We start from the raw sequence: 26,640 nt of genomic DNA, 5'->3' as shown, positions 1-26,640 counted from the left end.
CAATAAATGGTTCCGCCAAATGAGAGATACGTGGTTGAATAAAGAAAGAATCATAAAATAGAGAAACGGAGGCGATTTATTTTTAGGTTTTGACCATATTTAAAACCAGACCAGTTTCCTACCGGATGGACACTGAAGCGTGTATAAAACAAATAAAAATAACTTTTCCCATGCTTAAAGAAAAAAAAAGCCAATTTTCAGTCCAAAACCACAGGCAGGCACACGCAAAAGGAACAGTTGTAGTAATGCTTAAATCAGTTTGCATTGTGGGAATCATTAAAGCTTAACTTACATTAAAAAAAAAGCTACTTAAAAATATATAAAAATAGTAATTCTAACTTCCGCAAAGAACAGTTCAGAATGCGTTACATAAACTTAACAGAGACATTTGTTTCCCTCTGTTGTTCTATAACCCCTAAGGCATTTCTATTAGCAAACAAAAAGTAAGTTTTTGTTTCTCAATTTAAAAAAACAGATTCTCAAACTTTTTAACTGTTTAAAGTGTCGCTGAAAAGAACTTCAGGCCATTTCATTAGTACAAATAATGCTAGAAATGTAATCATAGTAAACGAATGAAACTCACAAAGCATGTCAAAAACATGTCTGGTTTGTATTTCAACCTGTATTTTGTTTTTTGCATAAAGAAAATCAAGCCCTTTAAGACAATTACATGCTCTGCATCCTAACATTGTTTATAATTAATCACATTTCTCCAAAAATCTCATTACTGCAATAAAATCTCATTCTCGTTATTAATATGAAAAACATTGTCCTATATCAAAATGACTGTAAATTGTTTACAGAATCACATTCTTCACAGTAATAAGAACCTAATGAAAATCAAGAATAATTACAAGTACTCAGAATTAAAACACCCATAAAAACGTATAATTATGACAGTCAGTGCAAAAAAATTTTTTTTAAAGAATATCTAATCCCTAAATAGTCTTAATTTTCTTTATGCAATATATATACATATCTTATGATTGATTGTGGGATGAAATATGACCCAGATTTGTTTTTGTGAGCACAAACATGCCATCACCACCTAAGAAAGCACATAAAATGTGTAAAAAAGGTGGTAACCCTTTACTTTTAAGACACAGCTGACGAATGGAAATGTTATTCGAAAGTATAACAATACAGTCACAGAGATGGAGCCGTTTCTGCTACAGTACATCATGAATATTATCTCGTTCACTTACACACAAACACAAAATGGACCAAAAGTGTATGTTAAAGCCATTGTCTGTTATGAGTCACATTGTGAAGGGAAGATCCCCGGAGGAGCACTTTATCTGACGCAAACGTCACTGAACAGGCATACAACAGGCATGTTTTACGTCCCTCATGTAGGCAGTAGCATTCGTTCTATTGCGCACTGCAAGTGCTCCCAGTTGCTCCAGCCATACACCAGTAGACAAACGCATACGAAAGTCCCGAAAACATGTAGACGACTTCTCATCAGTGGAGCGGAAAACTTAGCAGCCGTGGAGACGCACACCAAGATCACAGTGACGATGGCCAGCATGATGTTAATGCATTTTCCCAGCAGCACTTTGGCGTCGGCACCTTCCAACTGCAAGACCTGCTGCTGCTGTTGCTGTAACTCCAACTTACTCACTCGCGTCTGACAAACTTCTAAAGCATCCTGCAAACAGGGAAAGACAGAGATGCAACAATTCCAGTTGTCAAATCTGATTGGCTAAGCAGCGTTCCAAGATTGCTGATATTTAATAAAACAGCAGCTGGAAAACTGGAGTGATTATACAGCACTTTAAGCAGGGGAGTAAATTGCTGTCGCTGCACTTAAAAGTCTGTTTTGCAAAGCTTGGCTTCTTTCGGGATCTTTTGTTGAAGAAAAAAAATCTATAAACTAAATGGCCAAATTGTGTTTAAAAGGTAAGTGCTCAAGTTTAACTTCTAGTTTATTTAACCAAAATCAATAAATCACACTTTGCGATCATCAGCATCCCAACCTGGTGTGCTATGGTTGTAAGTTCGTTCTATCATTATCAACATAGTTCAATGATTCTGTGTTTCCCAAAACCATAGCTCCAGTGAAAGCTTACGAACAAAAACACAATGTCGTATGGTTTGAACTACAGCTCTTGATTTGTGATTAGAAACAGGTTCCTGCTTCTCATGCTAACATGCTGTACAATCTATACATTTCATTATCTCGCTCATTATATATACACACTGCCCAGCCAAAATAAGTCGGTGTTTGGATTTAAATTGGCAAATGCTTAAGAATCTATGATTGGATCATTATTGCAGTGATTATTATGTTTCTAGCATGTTATGTGTTTGGCAACAGTTCTTCTAACCCTAATTGATGGAGTGTGTAGCTTTTCATTTAGGAAGACACATCATGGCCATATTCTAGGATGACAAAGCCAAGATGCATCAGGCTCAAATTGTGAAAGAATGGTTGGGAGGGAGCTTGAAGAATCATTTTCACTCATGAATTTGCACCTCTGAGTCCAGACCTTAAACTCATTGAAAGTCTTTGGGATGTGCTGGAAGAGACTTTACAGAGTGCTGGACTCTTGCATTGCCAATACAAGATCTCGACCAGAAATAACATCACAACTTTTATTTCTATCAAGAGGTGCATACGTTTTTGGTAAAGATTGTATTCCATCAATTAGATTTAGAAGAATGATGCAAACATATAACATGCTTGAAACATAATACATAATAATAATCACTGAAATAATGATCCAATCATTGACTCTTAAGCATTTACCAAGCAGTGTATGCATTTATATAATTTGATCTCAAACCGATTAATTAAGTGACGTTATTACCCCACCACCTGTATGGAGTTCTAGCCTATATTTCTGGTTTGAACGACAGATGTGCAACTAAGCCACTACAGTTTCAGGAAATATCTGTGACTAGCAAGATAATTTCTCCAACGATGCATCACATACTACGGTAGTACTGTAGGTGGCAGCAAGTTACGTTGTTGTATGAAAAACACACCCCAGCTTGACATCTCAAGCACCTCTCATCTTGACATTGCCTCAATCAATGACGTGAGTTTGGGACGGGATTATCTGCACAGCAAGGGCCTGTTTGAGAAACCTGTTTGAAATTCTGTTTAGTACAACGAAAGGCACAAAAATAGCCTCTCACTTCAAAGTGATGTGCGTTACAGTAAAGCCCAATGTGGTACTGTGGTTTTTACACATATGCGAGGGTTAGGGTGACCACCGTGTCATTGCTCTGTTGAAGGAATGTAGATGTCCTGCAAAACATTATTGAAATGCTGCTTACGTCTGGCTGGAAGCAGAACAAATCTCCCAATTTCTGGACTGGGTCACCCTAGAGAGGTTGTGTGTAATTTTATCATTAGCATAGGGGGTTTTTTTTGCACATATTGGTTGGATTACGAAATTACAAAAACATCTTTATCTGTTATAACTTTTGGAGAGAAATAGCACAGACACTGGACAAAGATAAAACTTTCTAGGGCTCACGTGTCAGCTGCGCACACTATCGAATGAAGCATACTTTCAAAGGCTATCCATTCAACTGCTTGCGTACACTAAGAATTCACATCAAAACTGAAGTATCGGGGGTTAACGTTGGACCTGTAGTGTTTCTCAGTACAGTTACTGTATGTGGAGTAAGATTTTACTGTGGGTTGTTGTAGTTGTGGCTTGTATGGACTAAAGCTCAAATGAACATGGAAAAGATCATTTCATTGCTTTATCACGTTGTGGCTGGATAGGACGAGGAGTAATACTAGGCTGATATTCCTTTTGAGCGCTGTACATAACTTTAGGATAGTACATGTGTCATTGCATGTGTGTGTTTGTACCTGTATATCTCTGGCTCGTTCATAGGCCTGATAGGCCATTTTTTCCTCAATGCTTGCTAGTTCCTGTTTGAGATTTGCAGTCTCATTCTGATGAAGCTCAGTGAGGTCATTCAGTTGATCCTCCAATCGCTCACACCTTATAGAGGAACAACATGAATATTCATTTTGAGATTTGTGAAATAATACATTCAACAGTACTTTCAAACTATAGTGTTTTTAAAGAAGAACTTTAAGTGAGATGACGGTAAAGGTAAAAAAAAATTCTAATTTAAAAAATATGATAAATGAGCATACTAAATATCCATTGTCGAACATTACCGATAAATTAAACTAGTATTATTTTTAATACCGCTAATATTTGCCAATAACCGATATGCTACAGATGTATTGTGTATCCCTATAAATCCTTTATTAACACATCATAGTTGTGTTGAACATTAACATGTTTGCATTAGAAAATAGAGTATGAAAGACTAACCTGAACCGCTCCTCTTGTAGTGTTTGTGTAATACTCTCAAATTCACATTTAAACTGGGTCTTCAGAGTGTCAATGTCGTCTGCCAGTAGATTCTGAGCTTCCCTCAACTCCCTTATCTCCTCCCAGGCTTCCACCAGCCGGCTGCTGCTTTCCCCTTGGCCGCCTCCTCTCGCAGACCCGATGTGCTGCCCTGTCGCACCCGATCCAGTCACATGACCATTACTCTCAATCGATACCGATGTCCCTGTGGAGCACTCGTCATCGCTCGGGTATTTGGGTTTAGGGGTCAGCGTGGCGCTGCCGCTCAGAGTTCGGGCTCCCCCTTCCGCCTGCAGCCCGCTACCCGTATCCATGGAGCTCTTTAGCTGTGCTATGTTGTCCGCGCTACCAAACTTGTTGCGAATGAGATTTGCTATCTCTCGAGGCTTGCTGAAGAAGAACGGCGGAGACAGCGAAACTCCTGGGCCAACAGTTCTGACTTTGTCCAAATGCACGTGGCGCCCACTTCCCGTGACCACGCTTTCCTTGAGATAGTCTTTGGGCATCTCGTTTTCTTTGGAGTGTGTGGGCGTGTGCTTGGTCCCATTCGAGATGTCACACTCCTTCATCTTGCGTTGATACTGCTCTAGCTTCTTCTGCAGCTGAACAATATTGTGTCCCGTTTTCTGGTTCTTTTTCTCAAACACATGTTTGATGCGACCCCTCTGCTGCTTGTCGGCGGTGTTAATGAGTTTGAGATACTCCGCCACGTTTTCATCCTGTAAGTTTTGCTCAATTCGCAGCTGCTCTTTCACTTTTAGCACTTTCTGCTGCAGGGTGTCCAGACCAGAGCGTGATCGTGGGGTGTCCCGTATCGCCAGATCAGAATCCAGGTCTAAACACGTCTCAGAACCACCTCTGCGCATGACCGTCGGCACGCTAAGTGTGTTCACGTCACCGCCTCTCTCCGCCTGAAAGGAAACAGAGAGAGAGAGGATAAAATTAATAACTTTAAAAAGGATACAACGAAAATGTGCTTATAAAGTCAGGGCTCTCAAGTTTTATCAAACGTTTGGAGTGAGATCTGTTAGGGGAGGAGCCACCCAAATATTTGCAGCAGCGGCCCCACCAAATTCCCTTCAATTTTTTGCTAGCAGTTCAATTTTGCCTATTGTTCATAATTGACCAGCACAAATGGAAATGATAACAATTGGTGAATATCATAAAAGACAGACAATTTCATCTAAATAAAATAAAATTATATTAAAAAAATTCAAATTTATCAAAAAATAAAATGAAATTTGGCCCCAAACGTGCCAACTGAACAGCAGTGGTCAATGTACATACTCAGTCATAACAACTTGTCCTGAGCATGTATGTCAAGTTGTAAAACAACACCCTTTTTACCACCTCCTCTGTTCACATTGACCTGTTTCGGTGCATGTCTCTTTAAATGATACTTTAAACTTCTTTCTGGCTTTTTGAGGACTTTTTTCATTGTATGGTGGTTGTGTCCACACACTGCAAAGACACATTTATTTGCAAACACCATATCCAAGTGAATTTTGTATCCGATGACCCCTTAAAAGCAGTTGGGGAGTTTTTGTCTGCATCAAAAATAATTTAGCACGAATTTGGCTATATTCCTCAAAATCAGCTCTCACTGTTTTTGATCACAGGCAAGAGATTTCGTCCAGGAATCGTAAAATCAAAATGCTAAAAATAAAATGAAGTGGTTCCTACCGCAAACCGCATTCATCACAACTTCCACTCCGTGTGTGCGCGCATGTTGCCTAGTAACGAACGGGCTTGCAGCGGGAACACGTAATTTACCCGGAAACAACTAATTCTAATTTCTGATTGGCTTGTAGCTGGCCTTTAACTCTGTATAACTCGAGACAGCTGCTATGAACTCGGCAGAGAACTTCCCTCGGTTTCCCTGTGCCTCGTCTATTAATTGTATAGCGGGACAAGTTATCCCTTAAGGCCCTTGCCGTCCGAAATTTTCGTATGCTTTTTTCGTATTCGTGATTTGGTGGCTCTGAATTGTTAAAACACCTTTCAAACTGCTTGCATACGGTTGCGAAAAACGCAGAAAATCGATGGAAAATCGATTTTTTTATGACAGGGGAAAGTTTCGGACGCAGTGTGCAAGCGTGATTGACATAACGTAAGGTCATATTTATTTTTTAACGTGCGAAAATTTCGGAAAGTGTGCAGCAAGGGCCTTCACTCCTTGAAATACAAGGTGTGGCGTGTGAGCGTGTGAACTGGTTTTAAATGCGTTTGTCTCACGGCGAATGCGTGAGACTTGAAAGCCCTGTAAAGTGCTTGTATTCAGTTCCATATTTCATATGAAACTTTTGGTTGTATAGAATTTTTTTTTTTAGTATATTTTATATAGGCTACTGTTATAGTATTTATTCATATTTTGAATTAGCATTTGTTTTATTAAAATGTATATATTTATTCATATTTTGAATTAACTTGTGTTTACTTTTTTTTAAATGGCCATTCAAATTTTTTTATATTTCAATTTTCTCTATCAGTTTTAATAATTGTAGTACTTCAACTTATTTTATTTCAGTTAGTATGTTTTTCCATCTAATATTATCTTTTTTATTAGCTCCATTAAGTTTTAACATGCCACCACTCGTATGAAACAGTTAAAAGTGCAAATAAAAAAAAAGAAACTAAGATAAATATCTGCACATTTCAAATAATTAAAAGTTATAGCATTGTTGATTATCTATTGGAGATGCCATATGTCTAAAGGTAGTAAAATCTTTAATAAATATTGTAGCCAGCCAATAGATGACAAAGGCACAAAGTTGGAGAAAATCCAGAAAAATATGGCAATGAAACTGCCTCAGGAAACAAAAGGATGCATAGTTTATTAGAACAGGAAATAAGCCAAGGAGCTATTTTTTTTTCTTTTCAGTCACAGTCAATTACTGCCCAGAAATGAAAACTGGAAAAGAACATAAGCAACATAACGGTTCAAGATTTCTCAAATATAACGACCTAAAGAAAATGGTTCTTCTTCCCAAACCCTTGGAATGAAGAAATGAATGAAGCTCTTTAAGGTCACTTTATGAACCTGTGCAATAGGCTGGCAATAATAAGCCATCCCTATAGTCCTGAAGGACATAAAATGCATTCAGGCAAACTAAAGGGGTAGTTCATCCAAAAATTAAAATTCACTCATAATTTACAAGTCAATTCATCTCAAGCGGTCCAATGGACCTGAAGTTTCTTCATGCACACAGTTCTTACTTTAGTACCTACCACAAAAATAGCCTAAATAAAACAAAGACTGAGGTGTGAGCCCTTCAAATTTACACAAAATTTGCATTCACATTTACTGTCGTTCTGCGAATTTCCCTAAGTGAAATCCTGTCATTTCAAAAAGAATCCACACGATTTTAAATTTTTCGTGAGGGTGAAAGATTTCCCCACACAGTTTCCACATAGGGTTCAAGTTGGTCACGCACATTTGCTGTGTTGACCAAAAGAAAGATGCATGGTTTGCTGTGCTTCACACTATTGACAATGGACCTGTTCACAAAATCTTGCTAATGTGACCACACCTTAAAAATGGAAATGTAATCAATTTTGATCACTACATTTGGACTTCAGTTTTTGTTCCAGGGAGTTAGGACCATCCTAAACCGAGATATTGAGGTTCCCATAAACATCTGTTGAAGCAATAGCCTATTTTTTTGACAGTTGCCATAGTTAAATCCATTAAAATCAAAAACTGGTGGTTTTGTAATGCCAAATAGACGTGAATCGTTTAAAAAAGAAAAGTAGAAGAACTAAAAAAAATCCAACTTTACAATTTATGGATCACTTGAAATGGACTGACCCTTATTCATCCACGTTAGACTCATGCGATTATTTTTTTTCCTTGCAACACAAAAGGAGATATTTACTATAGCAGAATGTCTTAGTTGCCAAAACTGATGCAAGTTGTTCTCAACAGACTAAAAAGGCACCATAAAAGTAGTCAATACCACTGATTTCTTTTAAAGCGATTTGATAGCTTTAGAATTTAAATGGTCATTCATTCTTTTCAATCCTAAAAATATATTCTTCTGCAGTAAATCTAAAAAATTCTAATCAGTACAAAAATTGTCTTCACTTATTTAAAGGTTAAATTAGCTAGATTTGTAAGCTAAGGTAGAGATTCATATTTTTAGCCAATATGAAAAATAATAAATGATAACGTTGATTTTTTTATTTTTGGGTGAATTATCCTTTTAAATTTGCCTGAATCAATTTTCTCTACTCCAAAACTGTGAGGATTGTTAGTTTTCATCAGGCCATTCCCCAGCCTTACTAAGAGCTACATTCAGCATCACAACACGTACAAACCCGCTAACAAGAGACAGATGGAGGCTGCAATTTATGAAGTTATGAGCCATCAGAATGGCTTTAGAAAAGCCCTTTTCAGAGCAGAATACTTATTATCGGCTCTTATGGGTGAATTATCCATGCATGCTTATATAAAAATGTCAGATATTTACAATGAAATCAAATTTGTCGGTTACCATGGCAGCTAGCCATCAAGCGGTAACAGGCCGACAGAGATCAGGGACATGGGCTTTTATGACTCGACTGCAGTGGAAACGAGGGAAGATAAGACAAGTAAATGCAGACCACAAGGAGCAAATACACCATTAACTCAAGCATTACTGGCACAGTTCATGAATCGGAATAGAGATTTTTCCATAAAATACATCCAATGAATCATAATCTGGGTTCAAACATATATGACAACGCTTAATGCTTTTATTTTAACAGACATTTTCACACTCAAAACTTTGAGCAGTTTAATCTGCGGTGATGGTGACGACAGAAGCCATTTTGCAAACTCATCAAATGTCAGACATCAGTTCATTAGTATCATTTCACTATTTCTTAGGGGTCAGACCTTAACAATTAAGATTAATTTGGACAGTTGACTGAAGCTGTGTTGCAATGTTACAATCTCACTAAATCTTAGGTTCATTGATCATTTTTTAAAGGTGCTGCCTGTACATTTTTTTTTTACTGCTCTGAAGCATAAAAATACCATAATACGTTTGCATCTGAAAAACTTCAGTGTCGGAATGTCTGTTTTTGTTTTGGTCTGTGTGATTCCGCCCACTGACAATTTACCCATTAGTATTTTGACACCCCGGGTTGCCAGTTGGAGGAAAACACAGAATATTGCAGCCATGGAAGCAAGCAAACAAACTGATTCAGAGATCAGTAGATTCTACCTAACCTTAAAAGTATTGGTTTCCATTTGAAGTACACACCGCCGCCGACTTGAGCTGCAAATAAGCTCATGGCCGCCCTGTCAAGGACGCTTGTCAAAAAGTACGGGGAAGCTTGTTGACGCTTTGGCCGCTCTGACGTAGCAGCATTCTATGTTCGATAGAAGAGAAGCTGGAGAACGAGAAACCCTTTATTAAAAGAATATTCATATTTTTCTTCCCTCCACCAATCTTCCTCTAGAATAGACCTCTTTCTCATTAGTAACTCTCTCAACCAACATATTCAAGAAAATATTATTCATCCAATCATGATAAGCGATCACGCTCCCGTTTCATTGATAATAAACACCCTAACCGGTTTTAAGCCTTCTACAAGATGGCGTTTCAATACATCACTCCCTGGAAGATCTGGATTTCAACGCCTGGAAGCACCAAATTTTCTATACTACTTTCTAGCAAATCAATTACAATATTTATTCAAATGGCCTCAAAAGCACAAGTTAAGTAACCCATGGCTAGAATTAGAACAAAATCATTGTACACCCACGTCAATTACAGACCTTGCCTTTTTACCACAATCAATAAAAAAACTGAATTATTTTAAGTATATAACAATCTCTTCAACTCTCACAGCCTGGTGGAAAACTAATAAAATTACCAGATCACTTATAACACCTTGCAAATATACTCCAATTTGGCATAATCCAGATTTTAAACTGCATAACACTCATGTGTATTTCCCAGTGTGGCAGCGCAGCGGAATCACCCACCTCCACCACCTATTTGAAAATAACCAACTCATATCATTCAATACACTAATACAAAAATACAGGGTTGGGAGAGAAGTTTCTACATTATCAACAACTTAAATCCTTAATTAAATCCAAAATTAATATTACCAATTACACATTACAAACCTCAAAATTAATTGATGAGATAACAAAAATTACAGATACAAAAAATATTATTTCTAAACTCTAGAAACTCATTTTCAGTACAAATACTTCCGTAACACTCCCTTTTTTAAAATGGGATAATGATTTAGAGGTCTCTCTCAGCCCTGAAGTCTGGACACAAATCTGTAATAATATCTTCTCTATGACCACTAACACAAACTTGCATCTCATACAATACAAAATAGAATATACCTCACTCAATACAAAATGTTTAAAATGGGACTGGTCGATACAGACATCTGTTCTCATGCCACTTGGACCTGTCAACCAGTTCACTCCTTTTGGACAGCAGTAACAATCAAACTTTCCCAGATCCTGGGCTGCAGAATCCCACTATCCCCATCACTAGGTGATACTACACAAATTACGCTACCAAATAAATATAAAAACCCACTACTCGTTTCTCTAGCTGTTGCTAAGAAAGTAATTTTTCAAAACTGGAAATCCAAGAATTCCTGTCATATCACCCACTGGATTAATTTACTTACAGAATATATTTCACTAGAAAAAATAACCGCCTATAAAACAAGCAAGATATCAGCTTTTAATGAAACCTGGGATACCTACTTAACTTTAACTTAACTCTAATTTACCCTAAGACTAGGGCCACGTACACATCCAATAGAACCTTTGCTATAAACTTTGATTTTCTCTTATTATTTTAAGACACAAAATATCCTCTAATCATCTGGTCCTCTCTTTTCCCCTTTCTCTCTCTCTCTCTCTCTCTCTCTCTCTCTCTCTCTCTCTCTCTCTCTCTCTCTCACTCTCTCTCTCTCTCTCTCTCTCTCTTTTCTCTCTTTTACTCAACACAGTCACATAACATAACTATTATCATACAGTTACACCACTTATTGACTAGCTAAATCCCTTTTATTTATTATTATTTTTTATTTTTTTTATTTATTAATTTATTTTAATAATTTTAATAAATTATTATTATTTTTTAAATATAATTTTAATAAAAAAAAAATTTTTTTTGTGTATATATATATATATATATGTATGTGTATACTGTTTCTAAACCCGAGTTGGGCTTGTATATGTGTATGCTGTTTCTTGATCCCTATGCAGTTGTCATTAGTTCTGGGCAAGTGTGGAGCCTGGGGCCTTGAGATAGTACCTTCACTCCGTCTGCCTGTACTCTTTTGCCCTGCATTTCTGGTTTTCTGTCAGGCTAAGTACTACATGTCTTACCTTTCTTAATGCATTACATTTCGAGATACATACTCATTTAATTGGTTGCTTAAAACAAGGAATGAGAAAAAAAAAAAAAAAACACATAGGCCTAAACAAGACAAGCGAGGCATGATCGTGGTCACCTGGGTTTGCATGGAGCTGGTTCCACGTTACACGTCTCGTTTTTTTTCTTTTAATGCAACGCACTAGCTGACATGCATATACATCCATCACGAGCAAAAAAAACAAAAAGGGAAAAGTAAAAAGAGGGGAAAAGAAAAGAAAAAAAAACACAACAACAACAAACAAACAGGGTAAGCATGGCATGTGTGACGGCCGGAGATGGGGAGTGTTCTTGGTGGTGAGTGATGGGGGGTCCTTAGGCCCCAGGCTCCGGTACACATCGTCTTATCGCCTAGTAGCCCATTGTAGTGTGTCTTGGCCAAGGGAAGATCAGAGACATCTTTTTTTTTTCTTTTTTTTTTTTTTACCATATTAGCCTTAATTCTTTTTTATTTATTTATTTATTTTATTTTTCTTCTTTTTTTTATATATATATATTTTTTTTTATTTTTTATTTAATTAAATCTTTTTTTATTATTATTATTATTACTACTATTTAGTTCATTTTTACCATCTCTGTTGTATCTGTAAGATTGTCTTCTGTTAAGTTATTTCCACTTACACACCCAGTTATACATGAACACACACACATACACACACACACACACGTTTACGTATGTTATTTTCATGTTTACATGTTAATGTTTATGTATGAGACCTTTATGTTTTTTGTTGTGACACTAACTTGTATGTATTGGATTAAAAAAAAAAAAAAAAAAAAAGAAGAAGAGAAGTGTCACAACATTAAACCTTTTATAACGACAGCATTTTTATAACCGTTTTGGTCACATTTGGTCCAAAAAAAACAGAATAATTAACTATTATTATTATTATTATTTGCATCTAGTGCAATTGGACAAATCGGTGTTACGGAGCGCAACTTAATTGCATTCCCGCTTAAAACGAGCGTTCGTAAATATTTCCAATAAATATTTATTATCCCAACTATCCCAGCTATTTTATCCAATGCCTCGTTCTTTTGTAACTGGTCCCTATATATAAACAACGTCATATCATAAATGATAGGAAACCCAGCAACGGCGATTATTAGCTTCTCCCCCATTTTATCTGAACTAATGTTTTTGGTAGGAACGAAAGTTTACATTGTATGTTTCTCCGTAATCAGCCAGCGCGAAGGACATCTATGTTCCGATTGGTTGCTGCCGTTTTGCCGCTGCTTGCCACTGAACCGTGTCATAGCTCATTACCATAAAGTTGAGCTACTTTCAACTTTCTGATTGAGGCTCTGGTAGCTCAAAACGCAACGCCGATGGGTTTGACGCTCCTTGCAGCTGAGAGAAGCCAGCTTCCATTAAAAATGAATGACTTCCGGTAACTTTGGAAGCTCAAGTCGGCGGCGGTGTGTACGTACAGTAAGAACCAGAGGCATATTAAAACGCGGATAAATCAACTCATCACCTTGGCTCATTGCCTTTCATCGTCAGTTGCACTCGTTCCTGTTGCATGTCCTCAAACTGGCAACCAGCGTGAGCATCGAGTCTGAGGAGGAGGAGGCAGGGGAAACAACTTTCTTCAATATTTTGAATTTGGACTACAGTACCCATTTCAACCCCTAGTTGTCAATATTGCATACCGCATCTTCAAGGCCTCAAACATTTTTTTAATACGTCGAAAATGGCGTCTTGGGCCCTGTCCCAAATGGCACACTCCGGACTTGTGGACTTCCTCAGAGTCCACACTCCGGTGACGTCATGTAGTGCAGACCTATAGGGCCCTTAGCGCGAGTCTGCGAGGGCGCATTGAGAGGTATTTTTGGGTTAGACTCGATCGTCACGCCGGAAACAGGAAGAAGGTCTCAGCTCAGACGTCGAAGCTGAATAAACTTAAAGGTCATCTCATCAGTCCCTTTATTAGAAAAATATCACAAATATCATTAAAAAAAATTACAGTCTTTAGCATCGAGAAGAGGATTTATTTTATTTTCCCAAATCTTATTTCTATGCGAACTACACAGCCTGCTTTTACAGTTCTATAATTGTATATGCCACCTGGGCATTAGAATAGATGTCATGGTTATGTAAATGATCAATACAGTTGTACATAATAATACATAATGTTCAATTTTAACACAAAATTAAAATGTAAATGAGTTTAAGAAAAATGTATAGGTTTCAATATTCATACTACGCTTATATGACTCAGTAAAGCCATGACATTCGGTTCTATTTATGTAATGAATCATAATGCAATCGAATTATTTAACACGCTATTATTATGTTTGAGATATCAACCACTGGTCAATAATGTTTGTATAAACTGTAAGTAACAACTGGTAAAATGTACGCCTATATCATAAAGCCATGTTAACAGTCCGTGAGCGAAATCTCCTCCCATCCGTTTTCTGATAGGCATTTCGCAAGGATTCCTGGGTAGTTAAAGTGTGTGGAGCCTGCATCTATTCGGACTTCGATGAAGACCGCTTCAAGGGTACAAAGGGGTCGCTGCTGAGCACACTTCAGAGCGTTAAAATGCTAAATGTGACGGACTCGTAGACTCGGCGAGCACGCGCAATTTAAGTCCACGAGACCGAAAGTCTGCATGAAGTGCGCCATTTGGGACAGGGCCTTGAATTCTCAGAATTTATGTCACCTAGGTAACTACAAGAAATCTTAAAATAAAAATAATCAATACTGTAACTCCAAGGCTAGCACAATAATGAATCTGTTAATAGCAAACGGCTAAATTGCCCTGTCTAATATATTGCTTTATCACTAGTGAAATGAACATGGCTTTTCTCGCTGAATGGCGTTTAATGATTAATGCTTGTAAAAAAGGCTCTATCATGTTTGCGTGTCATTGAAGCACCTCTGATCCTCTTCTGACTTGAGCAGACTGTATCTGTGTCTTCAGGGCAGAAACGGTCTCTGGAGAACTAGGTCAAACAGATCAAACGTGTAACAGGCTCTCTGCTCACATAACCTTCCTTACTCTCTCTCCTTCCTGTGATATACACACACCTGGCGTCTGACTTGCAATCTCTTCTTTTTGAGATTTACCCAGTATCACTCATAGTCAAATGATACACATAACTGAAACTACCAGAATCTCTATCTGCTCTTACAAAGCGACAGTGAGTTCACGATTTAAAAGTACTTCATGTTTTCTCTGCACAGCCAAAGCCTGACTGAGGTTTACACCACCGCTACAAAATAAACAAGGAATGTGTGTACTGATTGAGATTGTATAATCCAACCCTGGATTATTTCTCAAGAGAGAGAGAGAGGTTAAGATAAAAAGATTAGTTAGCAGCATGTGGCTCGTAGAAGTAACCTCACAGCAGCCCTCTCAGCCTTCGAGTAGAGAACAATTCTGTACACAGAAGACTTATAAAAACCCTTGTGTATGTGCGTGTGACCGTGACGCTTGTTCACATGCTTTACATAATGCTGAGGTCTACAGAAATAATACTGTTGAAATGAAACCATCGACATGAAATTGAAAACAAAACTTCTAATGGTATTCTCTGTATGTCACAAACAAGCGACCGTGAAAAGCAGAATTTATTGTTTGCATTAAACTGAGAAGTGTTCGAGTGCCAGATGGAGAGAATGAAAAAAGACAGAAGAGTTAAAAAAAAAAAAGTAAAGATGCAGAGATGCCAGTTTCTGACAATGCTTAAACTACATCCCAATGCAGCTGGATACACACTTGACGTATATCGCACACAAGCACACACAGAGTGAGAGTGTTGATCTAAGATCAGTTGTCCGCCCTCATAGGAGAGTCAGTGTTTTCTAAACTCAAATCTAATGTGAAATCAAACAATCAAAGGCCTGGGCTCTGTCGAAATGAAACAGGTTTTTCTACGGGCAATCCCCCAAGATAAATGATAAGACTGCTTTAACTGCACACAGACTGTGACTAGCATGCATACTTTTCAGGTTGTCCTACATAAATCTGGTTTTGCAGCATACTACATACTAAACAAAAAAATAACTGTTTGTAATATTTTAATACTTCTTTAAAACAATGTAAATTATATTAAAAAACACCACAGTAAAACAAAATACAAGCGTTTATTTGAATAAATAAAAATGAAATGTCATACATATTGTTTTATTATAATTTTATGTAGACATTCAGTCAGATGCTATTTTAATACCTGCTCTAATTGATCCCACAAGGATTTTGCCAATATGTTTGTTTGTTTTTTGCAATCAAATGACGGATTTTGTGGTGGTAATTTCCAGAAATTTGCAAAACAATTGAGATTTTTTGTTTATATTTTGGTCTCTTACCAAATTCTGATACATATTTTGAACTTTTAAAACTACCAATGGACAATTTTGTGGGTGTGGGAATGGTGGGTATTATTAGGTGAGATGCACAGCCTCATTGTCTAGTCTTCACACATCTAAAATTATTATTTATTTTTTAATTGTTAGGTTATTAGATAGTCTAACGGTGTAGCTAGCTATTATAGCTTTAATAACATGATCACTTAGGTTGGGCAATATGACTAAAATCTTATAGGCTAAGCAAACCACATCAAAACATACTTGCGTAAAAAGTTAAAAATAAGTAATCATATACTGTAATACAACATAAACATACAGATACAAACAGTGCTTTAAGTTTAAGTACTGTTTTTTCCCTGTTTTTGTTTGATTAACATTAACACAGACAGCAACGGATATATTCGGTTTTAAGGGATAGTAAAGTGTCTGTTAAGTATCTGTAAGTTAGTAGGTCATCCAAGTACTTTTTGAACAGTTTTACTGTGAATTCGGAAATACTCTTCTGTTGCCTAATATATAGGGAAGTCGGCATAATACAGATACAACATTTGTTTGATTTTGCGTCCAGTCAGCAAAGATGACAACAGAAAGACATGTTGCATATTTATTGTCATATGCCATTATCTTTTTTGCATTAAATGCGATATGACATAACACACCTAGGGAAAGGGATTGTATTCATATAGTAGTTAAGCACAAAGTGCAAAACAACAAAAATCCTGAAAATATTTATTCACTCGCTCTCAAGTCCCCCTGTGTAGAGGATTGATTTTCTCTATAACTTCATTGGGAACGAGGCACACACCAGGCGTCTGAGCCTGAGAGAGAGTTGTGCAGCTGTTAGCGCGTGTGTGTTGGCTAAACTCTAATCCAGTCAAAAGAGCCCTGCTTTAGAGTTAATGTCATAAGACCAATAGAAAAACCACACGTACAAAAACAACTCAAATCCTTTTTCCAAGCAACGTGCACCAAGCAAAAACCTGGTTTTATACGTGCTCGTATTGAATGCTAGGAAAGTGTGAAATTTAAGAAGTTCCCAATGTCTGTCTATGTGTGGCCAACTGCATTTCTTGGTTTCTCTGCTTCTATACTTTACTTCTCCAACTCTGGAATGTGCTACAGGAAACAGTTATGCTGTAATTAGGAAGTCACAAAAAAACAAAGCTTTCTAAAAGTTCACTCTATAATGTAACAGGAAGAAACATTACTAATGCAATACATGTCATACAGTTCCAGTAAAAAAATCCATAATTTTCATCTAGTCTGAACTCAGAACGGGCCTGAAGCTGATTCACAGATTGACATTTTATAAACAATCGCTCGTCTTTAACCCAAGGAGCCCAAATCAGCATAATGTTTGACTTTCTTCAATACATACTTATTGATATTTATATTAACACTAAAAAAATAGCATCTTCTTGTGTTTAGAAATTAAATTATCCATCCTACCTCACCACCACAATAGGGGGTGTTAACATGTAATTGTGGGTGGTATGGGTTAATGTATTTAACCCTTAAATGCTTGAATGTTTTGCCAATCATTATTACATATTCGGGTCTTTAGCGACCCGGATCTATAATCTAAGACGGACCGATCTCTACCTGTCGTGATAATATAAAACTCGTAGTAGTGAATGGCGTCCCGGGTCACTAAAGACCCGAGGTATGCGTTTAAGGGTTAAAAAAAACAACAACAAAAAAACAATGATAACAAAACGAGCCGCTCAGTTTCAATAAAATGTTTAGATGGTTTTCAGTTTTGAAACTTGCATTCAGAGAGTTAATGTGCCTATTTTTGGCTGTATTTTGGCTCACTTCATGCCCCAAGCAAGATAAGAAAAGTTTAAATCTCAACCAAACCTACCATGGTTTAAAAAAAAAAAATAGGCACCAAGTTTCAGAACTGAAAACCATCTAAACATTTTTATAAGTAAAAGTAAACCACTCTGTGATCATCATGCATTTTTTATTGTACACAAAACAGCAGCGTTGACATTTTGTTACATGGGAGAGTGGGTAGGTTATAACATTTTCAGTTTACAGAAAAATATCTGCAGAATGTTTGAATCAATATGACTGGCAAAAATAATATACATGTCAAAATTTGGTCAGTGTTTTAGAAAGCACTGTTTTTGCAATAAAAAGGTAACCCCTTTAAAACACCGCTGACTACCTGCACCAGTTCTTGCACATATTTTACATTCATAAAAAATTTATTTTAATTTAAAGAATATTTAATAAAAACAAAGAATGAGGAACTTGCACTATATCAAAAAAAAAGCAAAGAAATATTAAACAGTTTGACTTAAACTATCACACTGGTTAATAGGTCAGTTCATCTCATTTCAAGCATATCAAGATCAGGCACTGAAACCCACAAGGTTTCTCCAAACTATACTCGTATAAATAAAATAGATCATTTTAGCTGCCTTTAACTTTACAATAAAAACAAAGTAAAATAAAAGAAGCATGTGGCTCTCTGATTAAACTGTAAATACAAAAGTCTAAACTTTCTGAGACACAAAGCATAACTGTGCCTTAAATTTGTGTAAACGCAAACACGCCACGAGCCATTCGTTATCACACTGTTGTTACTTATAACACGCATATCTGCACTAAGGCACATGCATACTCGGGTGTGCCTAGCATGCAGGTCCTGCGGAAACTTGCTCTGTCTGCTTGTCATGTGACTTCGAAACTCAAGGCCCAGGGGGCAAAAACATGTAGACTGGATAGGCAGGCGAACTCATGAAACCGTTGCTATATGCCATTATTAATTAAAAGATATGTTCTGGATTAAATACATCTGTGACTGCTGGCTTAAGTTTGTAAAAACAACTAAAAATTGTATTTACAGTAATGCATTTACAAAAAGTCTTTATCCCTATTTGGATGGGACTTGTTTTCTGAATAAAATTAACTTGATTTTATGTACCTATTTGGAGGGGACTAACATATCCATGTTTATTTCAGAAGTGGGAGTGTGTGTTTTCTAGATGTGACAGTTACAGAAGATTATGTGCTGTGCGTGTGTCATGTATGTGCCTCTTAAATCATTATTTGTTGATGTGATTTAAATTTTTTATAAATAAAAAAAACCTGTTTAAGAAACCTTCATGAATTTATAGCAGTGTCTGATTATAATAAATAAGTGAGCAGAGAAATCTAGACAAGTAGGCTCTCTTACTCTTACCTGACACTGATATTAAAATGGGCCGTCTTCACGGTTTCCATGATTTAGGTCTATTTATTACAACCCCAAATCAGAAAAAGTTGGGACATTTTGTAAAATGCAATCAAATCAAGAATCTGTGATTTGTTCATTCTATTTGACATTTTATTAGCTCACAAAAGTACAAAGAAACGTTTTCCAATGTTTTCACTGACCAACACAACTGTATTTTGTAAATTTGAACACATTTTGATTTTGATGGCTGCAACACACCCCAAAAAAGTTGGGACAGAGACCAAATAAAAGTGAAAAGATTATCCAACTCTTTTGAAACAGTCCACAATGCGCAGGTGAATTGGTAATAGTTGAGTGTATCATGTTTGGGTGTAAAAGTGCTTCTCAGTCTTTTTAAGCAAAGATGGGTCATGGCTCATCACTTTGTGCCAAATATCATGAGAGAATTGTCAAACAATTAAAAAAATCACATTTCTCAATGCAAGATTGCAAAGAATTTATGCCTTTCATCATCTTCCATACATAATATTGTGACAATAATAATAATAATTCATTACATTTATATAGCGCTTTTCTAGGCACTCAAAGCGCTTCACATAGAAGGGGGGATCTCCTCAACCACCAAGACTTATACAAGATTCAGGGAATCCAGAGAAATCTCAGTCTGTGTTGGGTAAGGCAGGAGACCTCTGTTGAATGTGCGTGACCTTTGAGCCCTCAGATGGCATTGCACAAGATACCATCATGCGAATCCGTTAAATACAGACACATGTGCTCAGGAGTAATTTGGAAAACCGTTTTCACTGAACACAGTCTGACTCTGCATTAAGAAATGCCACTTGAATCTCTGTTACGCAAGGAGAAAGCTTTACATCAGTTCTATGTGGAGATGCCGGAGAGTTCTCTGGGCCTGAGCTCATCTCAGATGGTCTAGAAGACAGTGGGAATGTGTGCTGTGGTCAGATGAGTCCATGTTTCAGCTTGTTTTTGGGAGAAAATGGACATCGAGTTCTCAGTCCCAAAGACGAAAGGGACCAACCAGACTTTCACCGGCGACAGGTGCAAAAGCAAACATATGTGCTGGTATTGAGGTGCATCATTGCAAACGGTATGGGTAACTTGCATTATTGTGAAGGTACCATTGACATGGAGGCATATATTTGGATTGTACAGAGACATAAACTGCCATCAAGATGACATCTTTCCTGGGAAGCAAGACAATGCCAGGCCTCATTCTGCACATGCTAAAACTGAGTGGTTTCTAGACACTCTGCACCACAGAAGGGATGTGCCTGCCTGTTTACTGCAGTACAGATATGTCTCTTCTGGAAAATGTATGACCCATCATGAAAAGGAGAATCAGGCAACGATAACCACAGACTGTTGAGCGGCTGTCTTTTATCAGACAAGATTGGGCAAATATTCCACTAGCAAAACTCAAACAATTAGTATCCTCAACTCCCAAATGATTAAAAAGTGTAATTAAAAGGAAAGGTGAAGTGACAAAGTGGTAAACATGTCTCTGTCCCAACTTTTTTGGGGTGCGTTGCAGCCATCAAAATGTGTTCATATTTACAAAATACAATTATGTTGGTCAGTGAAAACATTGGACAACGTTTCTTTGTACTTCTGTCAGTTAAAAAAAGGTTAAAAAGAATGAACAAATAACAGATTCTTGATTTTATTGCATTTTACAAAATGTCCCAACTTTTTCTGATTTGTGGTTGTAATTGTACATGTTATTTTTCGTCAGATACCATCCATATTGAAAAGAAATTAAAGCATGCAGAGGATTGGTAGCTCCGGTAGATCAAAAACACACGTGGAGAACAATTTGGATAATACAACATCAACAATCACAGACATTCGCATTCAGACAGGATTCGATTTTTCAGAGGACCGTTGAGTTTGCCAAAAAACAGTAGGTAATTTGACCTGGCAGATTCAGATGGGATTAAAATTGTACATATGTGAAACAAGAATTTCTGTAACGACCCCCTGGAAAACTAGTCCCGGCTGAATAGGGCTTATGAGGCAAGACATTCAAAAAGGATTTAACTGCGAAATTGTTTTTTTGTCAAAAAAAAAAAAAACATGAGTCAGTGGCAAATAAATATGTCAATGATAAAGAAAAAAAAATTGTACAACAAGTTCTTAGAAAAGGAATTTTGTATTCATGCTGGTTTTGTATGGCTCTGAAAAACTTATATATATATATATAGTTTTCAAGAATTTAAATCGATTTTTCACATTTTTTTCTACAAATTTAATGATTTATTCATATACATGCCTTCTTCCCTTGTCATAACAAGGGGAAATTAAATACTTTACTGGTGGTCACATCACATTCTTGCAAGTATTGTATTATATGGCCACAAAGAAAGTTTAAAGGCTATATCTTCACACGCACATACAATATTAGCAAGCACTTTCATTACAGATCTAAAACTTTTACTACACGGCAACATTTATAAAAATAGAATTGAAAAAAGACATCTACACTCATAAATCAATTCACACAAGACATAAGGTGCGTCCCAATTTAAGTACTTGTGCACTATTCTATGACGTGTAAGTCAAGTGACCTTTATTTATATAGTGCTTATTACAATACAGATTATTTCAAAGCAGCTTTACAGAGATTACAGGAAAATAATGTTGCAATAATATTGTTAAATATAAATGTCCCCAACTCAGAAAGCCAAAAGCCAATGGCGACAAAGGCGACAGTGCCAAGGGTGTTTTCTAGAAATAGTGCAAGCGTGTTCACACTGAAAATTCTAAATAGAAAAAGTGCACTTTAAATACCCAGATGATGCACTTAAATGAAGTGTGAATGTTGGACACTTCATGCACTCAACTGTGGCGGCTTTAATTAAGCAGCGGAGGGGGAGGGGCATCAGACTCGGATGATGAATGACAACATAAGTTCATACAAAGTATCTCAACTATACCTTTGCCTTTATTCCAGTGGAATGTTTTGCCCTGTATACGTCTATTGCAAGTGCATTTACTAAAGCCCAACTTTTGTTTATTTTTACAAACTCACTGATGCGTCACAATTGCTTTCAGTGGTAATCAACATCGTCACAGATGCTGCATGTAAGTTCAATTATATCAAACCCAGAACATTCCTTTAATTTGTTTTCCTCCGGTAAACACAATGGATGTCTCTTCCAATACAGGGGAAGATATCCCCCCTCATCCACAAATCAGAGCATTCTGGGGCACAGCCAGTTCCACAATCTGATTTGTGACACACACGAACACAATAGTACAGCAGTAAGTTATGGCCACATAGGACAAAGTGTCACCAAAGGGACATTAATAACTCTGAGTGAGACTAATACTCTTAAGTGTCAACACTGCAAGGATTTGGCATGTGGACAGCACCAGCGATGGGAGCGTTCTTTTTTTTGCGGGGGAACATTGCATCAGTCCAATATCCAGACGTGCTCCACATGCGGGTGAGGGTGTTGAAGGGGGATTCTATAGGTTACTCGGGACACAATGTCCTCAGAAGAACAACTGCATTCTCAAATGCTTGTGTGCGCATGGTAGCTATATTTTGGGGGCAGAAATTGTCACCAGAAGTTATGTAAATGTGAGAAAACCTTCCTTTAGTGTTGTCTTCAACGATAAAAAAATATATATTTTCCCATTCAACAAGATGACTTGCGGTTTAACCACTTAACAACTACAGTACTGTGCCTTGTTAACTAGCTAGTCACTACTATTATTTGATATTTGATTCATCACAGGTCCCATCTTACATCATAATCCAGGGTTTCCTTATGCATTTCTACACATTGATTGTTGAAATATATAGAATTAAATGTATACTGTATATTTGAATGGAAAGAAAGATAATGTACCGAATGTTAGTTTTCTTTTTGTGTTCAGGCGAATGATCTAAAGTCCACATTTCACACTAGCAAGAAACTATGCTTGTAGTTTTAACCACACGTTTGTGATGCGGTTTGAGAAGGTTTGTTAAAACCAGGCTTTCAATAAACGCTGAATCGTTGAACTAGTTTGGTAACAATGGAACTTGTCAGATTTCTACTTGCCCTTCCAACATTGTCACTGGTCCGAACACCAACAATTTTAATTTCTCATTTTAAAATGTCTTAATTTTGTAAATGTATTTTTTAATTAAAAAAAAGAAATGTTTTTTTTTTTTATTATTATATGGCATTTCTTTCTGATATCTTTACATATTGTGCAAATGTACGTATCTGGTGGCTTCATATGACCATATGCACACATAGCAAAAACGTGCTAGCAGTGTTATAACACATACACTAATAAAACTATTTTCTTTTGGTGCTTTGCCCTACAGACTTCCATTGTTGGGGCATAATTTGAAAATATGATTGATTTCCTTTTTATATATATATATATATATATATATATATATATATATATATATATATATATATATATATATATATAATCTGTCAAACTAGATAGTTTTATTTTTGCAAACAATGAAACTGCATGTAAAAGAAATCGAAGTTTAGTATGTCCTTATGTAGATAAATCAGTAAACATGTTTATGTTTGTGCTTTTTAATAGGTGTCCCAAAGTAGCAAAACGCAATGTTTAGCCTCACTTGAGAATTGTCATATGAACTCAATGTATGGTTCCATTTGATCTGTCATTTAATCAATATTTCATCGCTTCGTCCAATGGGGTGATCCATAAAGACAGGTTCACTAACGCAACACGCTCATGATACATCAAACAGTACACGCAAAGCAATTCAATTACGAAAGGCTAATCGAATGTGTTTTACTTTCTCTCTCCATTAACGCCGGGGTTAATAATGCACTGGCATACACATTCAGAACAATCAATTAAGCCTACCAGCAACTTCCATGCACTAAATCACTTCTGCGTACATGTTTAAACAAATGGACTGATGCAAGGATGCTAATGTGCTCCTTTTCTTCATTTAGAAGTAAACAAACACTCTTGAGGTTTATAATGACAAACCAACTAGTTCTTTTTCTAAGCAGGGACTAGTCGCATTAAAAACAACAACAACAATGTGGCAAGCACATTGTCTTAGTGCCAGGGGTCAGGGGGTCAACACACGCACACACACTCACACACTGAACACAGAAGCACTTGTTCTGCTTACAACAGCCCAACTCAAGACCCAAGCACATGCCCCAGCACGCCACCATCACCCCAGTTTCCAAACGCATTAACAATGTGGTTTAGGCGTGTGTGCAAGTCAGAGATACTTGTGATTTTGATTTCCATGAATTAGAATGCTAAAGTATCGCCATTAACTCATTCCATTATGAGGAAACGCCAGTGTAACCGGTCTAACTTGGGTTAAGTTTCACTATTGTTTGATACAATGACATTTGAACACACTCTTTGGGGAGGGACACAGTAGTAGTTAAAATATTGCTGAAGTACTTTATGACTGAGCTTATTTTTCTGATGTTTATATCAGACCTAGTCACAGAAACTCTGTTGGATAAAGTGAACGAATAAAATAGCAGAATCCCGTCTGACCCTTTAAGGACTGGTTCAAATTTTTGATTAAAAAAAATCCATCAGCATTCCTTATAGGCTATATATATATATATATATTTTATATATATATAAAATTTTCTTTATTTATGAGGAATGCTTGAGCAACATGCCCAGCTTATGCCAATGAAGCACCTTTCACACAGCGCGTTGATCCCGGGAAATTGCCAGAACGCCTTCTGTGTGAACGCAAACACGACCCGGGATTGATGCCGGGTTGGGGACCTAGTAACATTGCCGGGATCAGTCCCGGAACGCGCGCTGTGTGAACAAAAACGGTAATCAATGCCGTGTCGTAATGATGAAGCTGAAATGAAGTGAAAGCAGGAGTGAAACGGTACATAATGCGCTAGTTTATGATCGAATCAGAGAAAAATATGCACAAGCGTGGTTTCTCCAAAGAGAAATCGCAGCTCATAAGCAAACTATAGACGCTGCTGAGACATTACATGTCACGTGTCTTTACGGGTTGTGTGTGAACGCACTCTGATTCCGGAAAATCACTGGCAGTGTGAATGAACCAAAATCAAACTAACCCGGTCAAATCCCAGGTCACTTTATCCGTGTATTTTCCGGAATCTCTGTGTGAAAGAGACTTAACTGAAATGTACTGTTCAAAAGATTGGGGTCGGTAAGATTTTTTTAACAAACTTTTTTAAATGCAGTCTCTTGTGCTCACCAAGGCTGCATTTACTTTATGAAAAATACAGTAAAATATAATGTGAAATATTATTACAATTTAAAATTTCTGTCTTAATGTATTTTAAAATGTAATTTATTCACATAAAGGCATCCTCTAGGCTACTCCAGTTTTCTAATATGCTGACTATTACTATCAATGCTGAAAACAGCTGTGCTGCTTATATATATATATATATATATATATATATATATATATATATATATATATATATATATATTTGTGGACACGGACACATTTCTTCAGGATTCTTTTGATGAATAGAAAGTTCAACGTCCCATTTATCTAAAAGTAACATGCTTTGAGATGTCATTTCAAAGGTAAATCTTATCGTTTGTATCGCCCATGAAGATAACATTTGAATTAAACCACTGTTTTAACAACAGTCCTAATGTTTTAGAAATAAATTAATTTTCTGATGTCAATGTTGTTGCCATTGTAAGGGTTACACTATCGCTGTATTATGCAGCATTAGCCTATAAATTGATCGTTTTAGCTGCAATTAATAACAAAAGATCCTAACAACATTTAAAAGTGGTTTTACTACAGTAATCAATACGAACTATGCAAATAAAAAAAACATGATACCAAGGCAAATATATTAAATTGGTTTTGCTTCCGCGGTTCGTGAAGCAAAACCATTGTTTACAGCAAAACACTACTGGTTACTGCAGTATTACTATAGTAAAACTATATGGGTGTTTCGGGTTAGCACACGACTGATAAAAAGGAAAAACAACATCTTAGATCATGAACCATAAACAGCAGAAACACATCAGATTAAATGATATCCACACAAATGCACAGTCTGGGGGTTAGATAACATGCTGCATGGCTGGATTAAAAAGACTCAAGCATAACTACCATGTCGCAGTGTAAGAAAGAGTTCCTCTCGAGTTCAGGTAAAGTTCTCTCGGCGCTGGGCATAGTTCAGTTCACTTCGATCCGGTCCGGTCAAACTGGACGCTCATGTGCGATTACGGCGGTCTAATTTGCTACATTGTGTCACGGTGTGCGGGGCGCCGCCGCGCGCTCTCGGTCCGTAGATTCCTCTTTGTAATCTGCGCGACACACACACATTCACTCACTCACTCAGTCCCTCAACCCTGGTGCAGATTTAAGTGGAGAGAGAG

At 36.9% G+C, this 26,640-nt stretch overlaps 1 protein-coding gene across 1 annotated transcript; it reads right to left on the bottom strand.

The window, feature by feature from the left end:
- Positions 1–58: 58 nt before the first annotated feature.
- Positions 59–26,640, bottom strand: tmcc3 (transmembrane and coiled-coil domain family 3). The gene is made up of 4 exons (XM_077233958.1): positions 26,372–26,640; positions 4,311–5,260; positions 3,833–3,968; positions 59–1,651 (listed from the first exon to the last, which is right to left on the bottom strand). Exons 1-4 carry the CDS (start codon positions 26,432–26,434, stop codon positions 1,349–1,351), a joined length of 1,452 nt encoding a protein of 483 aa, XP_077090073.1. The 5' UTR covers positions 26,435–26,640; the 3' UTR covers positions 59–1,348.

This window comes from Siphateles boraxobius, unplaced genomic scaffold (assembly GCF_051911475.1).
Source record: "Siphateles boraxobius isolate OS27281-9 unplaced genomic scaffold, OSU_SipBor_1 19, whole genome shotgun sequence".
In the NCBI taxonomy this organism is placed as follows: Eukaryota; Metazoa; Chordata; class Actinopteri; order Cypriniformes; family Leuciscidae; genus Siphateles; species Siphateles boraxobius.
This window is presented reverse-complemented; position numbering and strand designations above follow the sequence as displayed.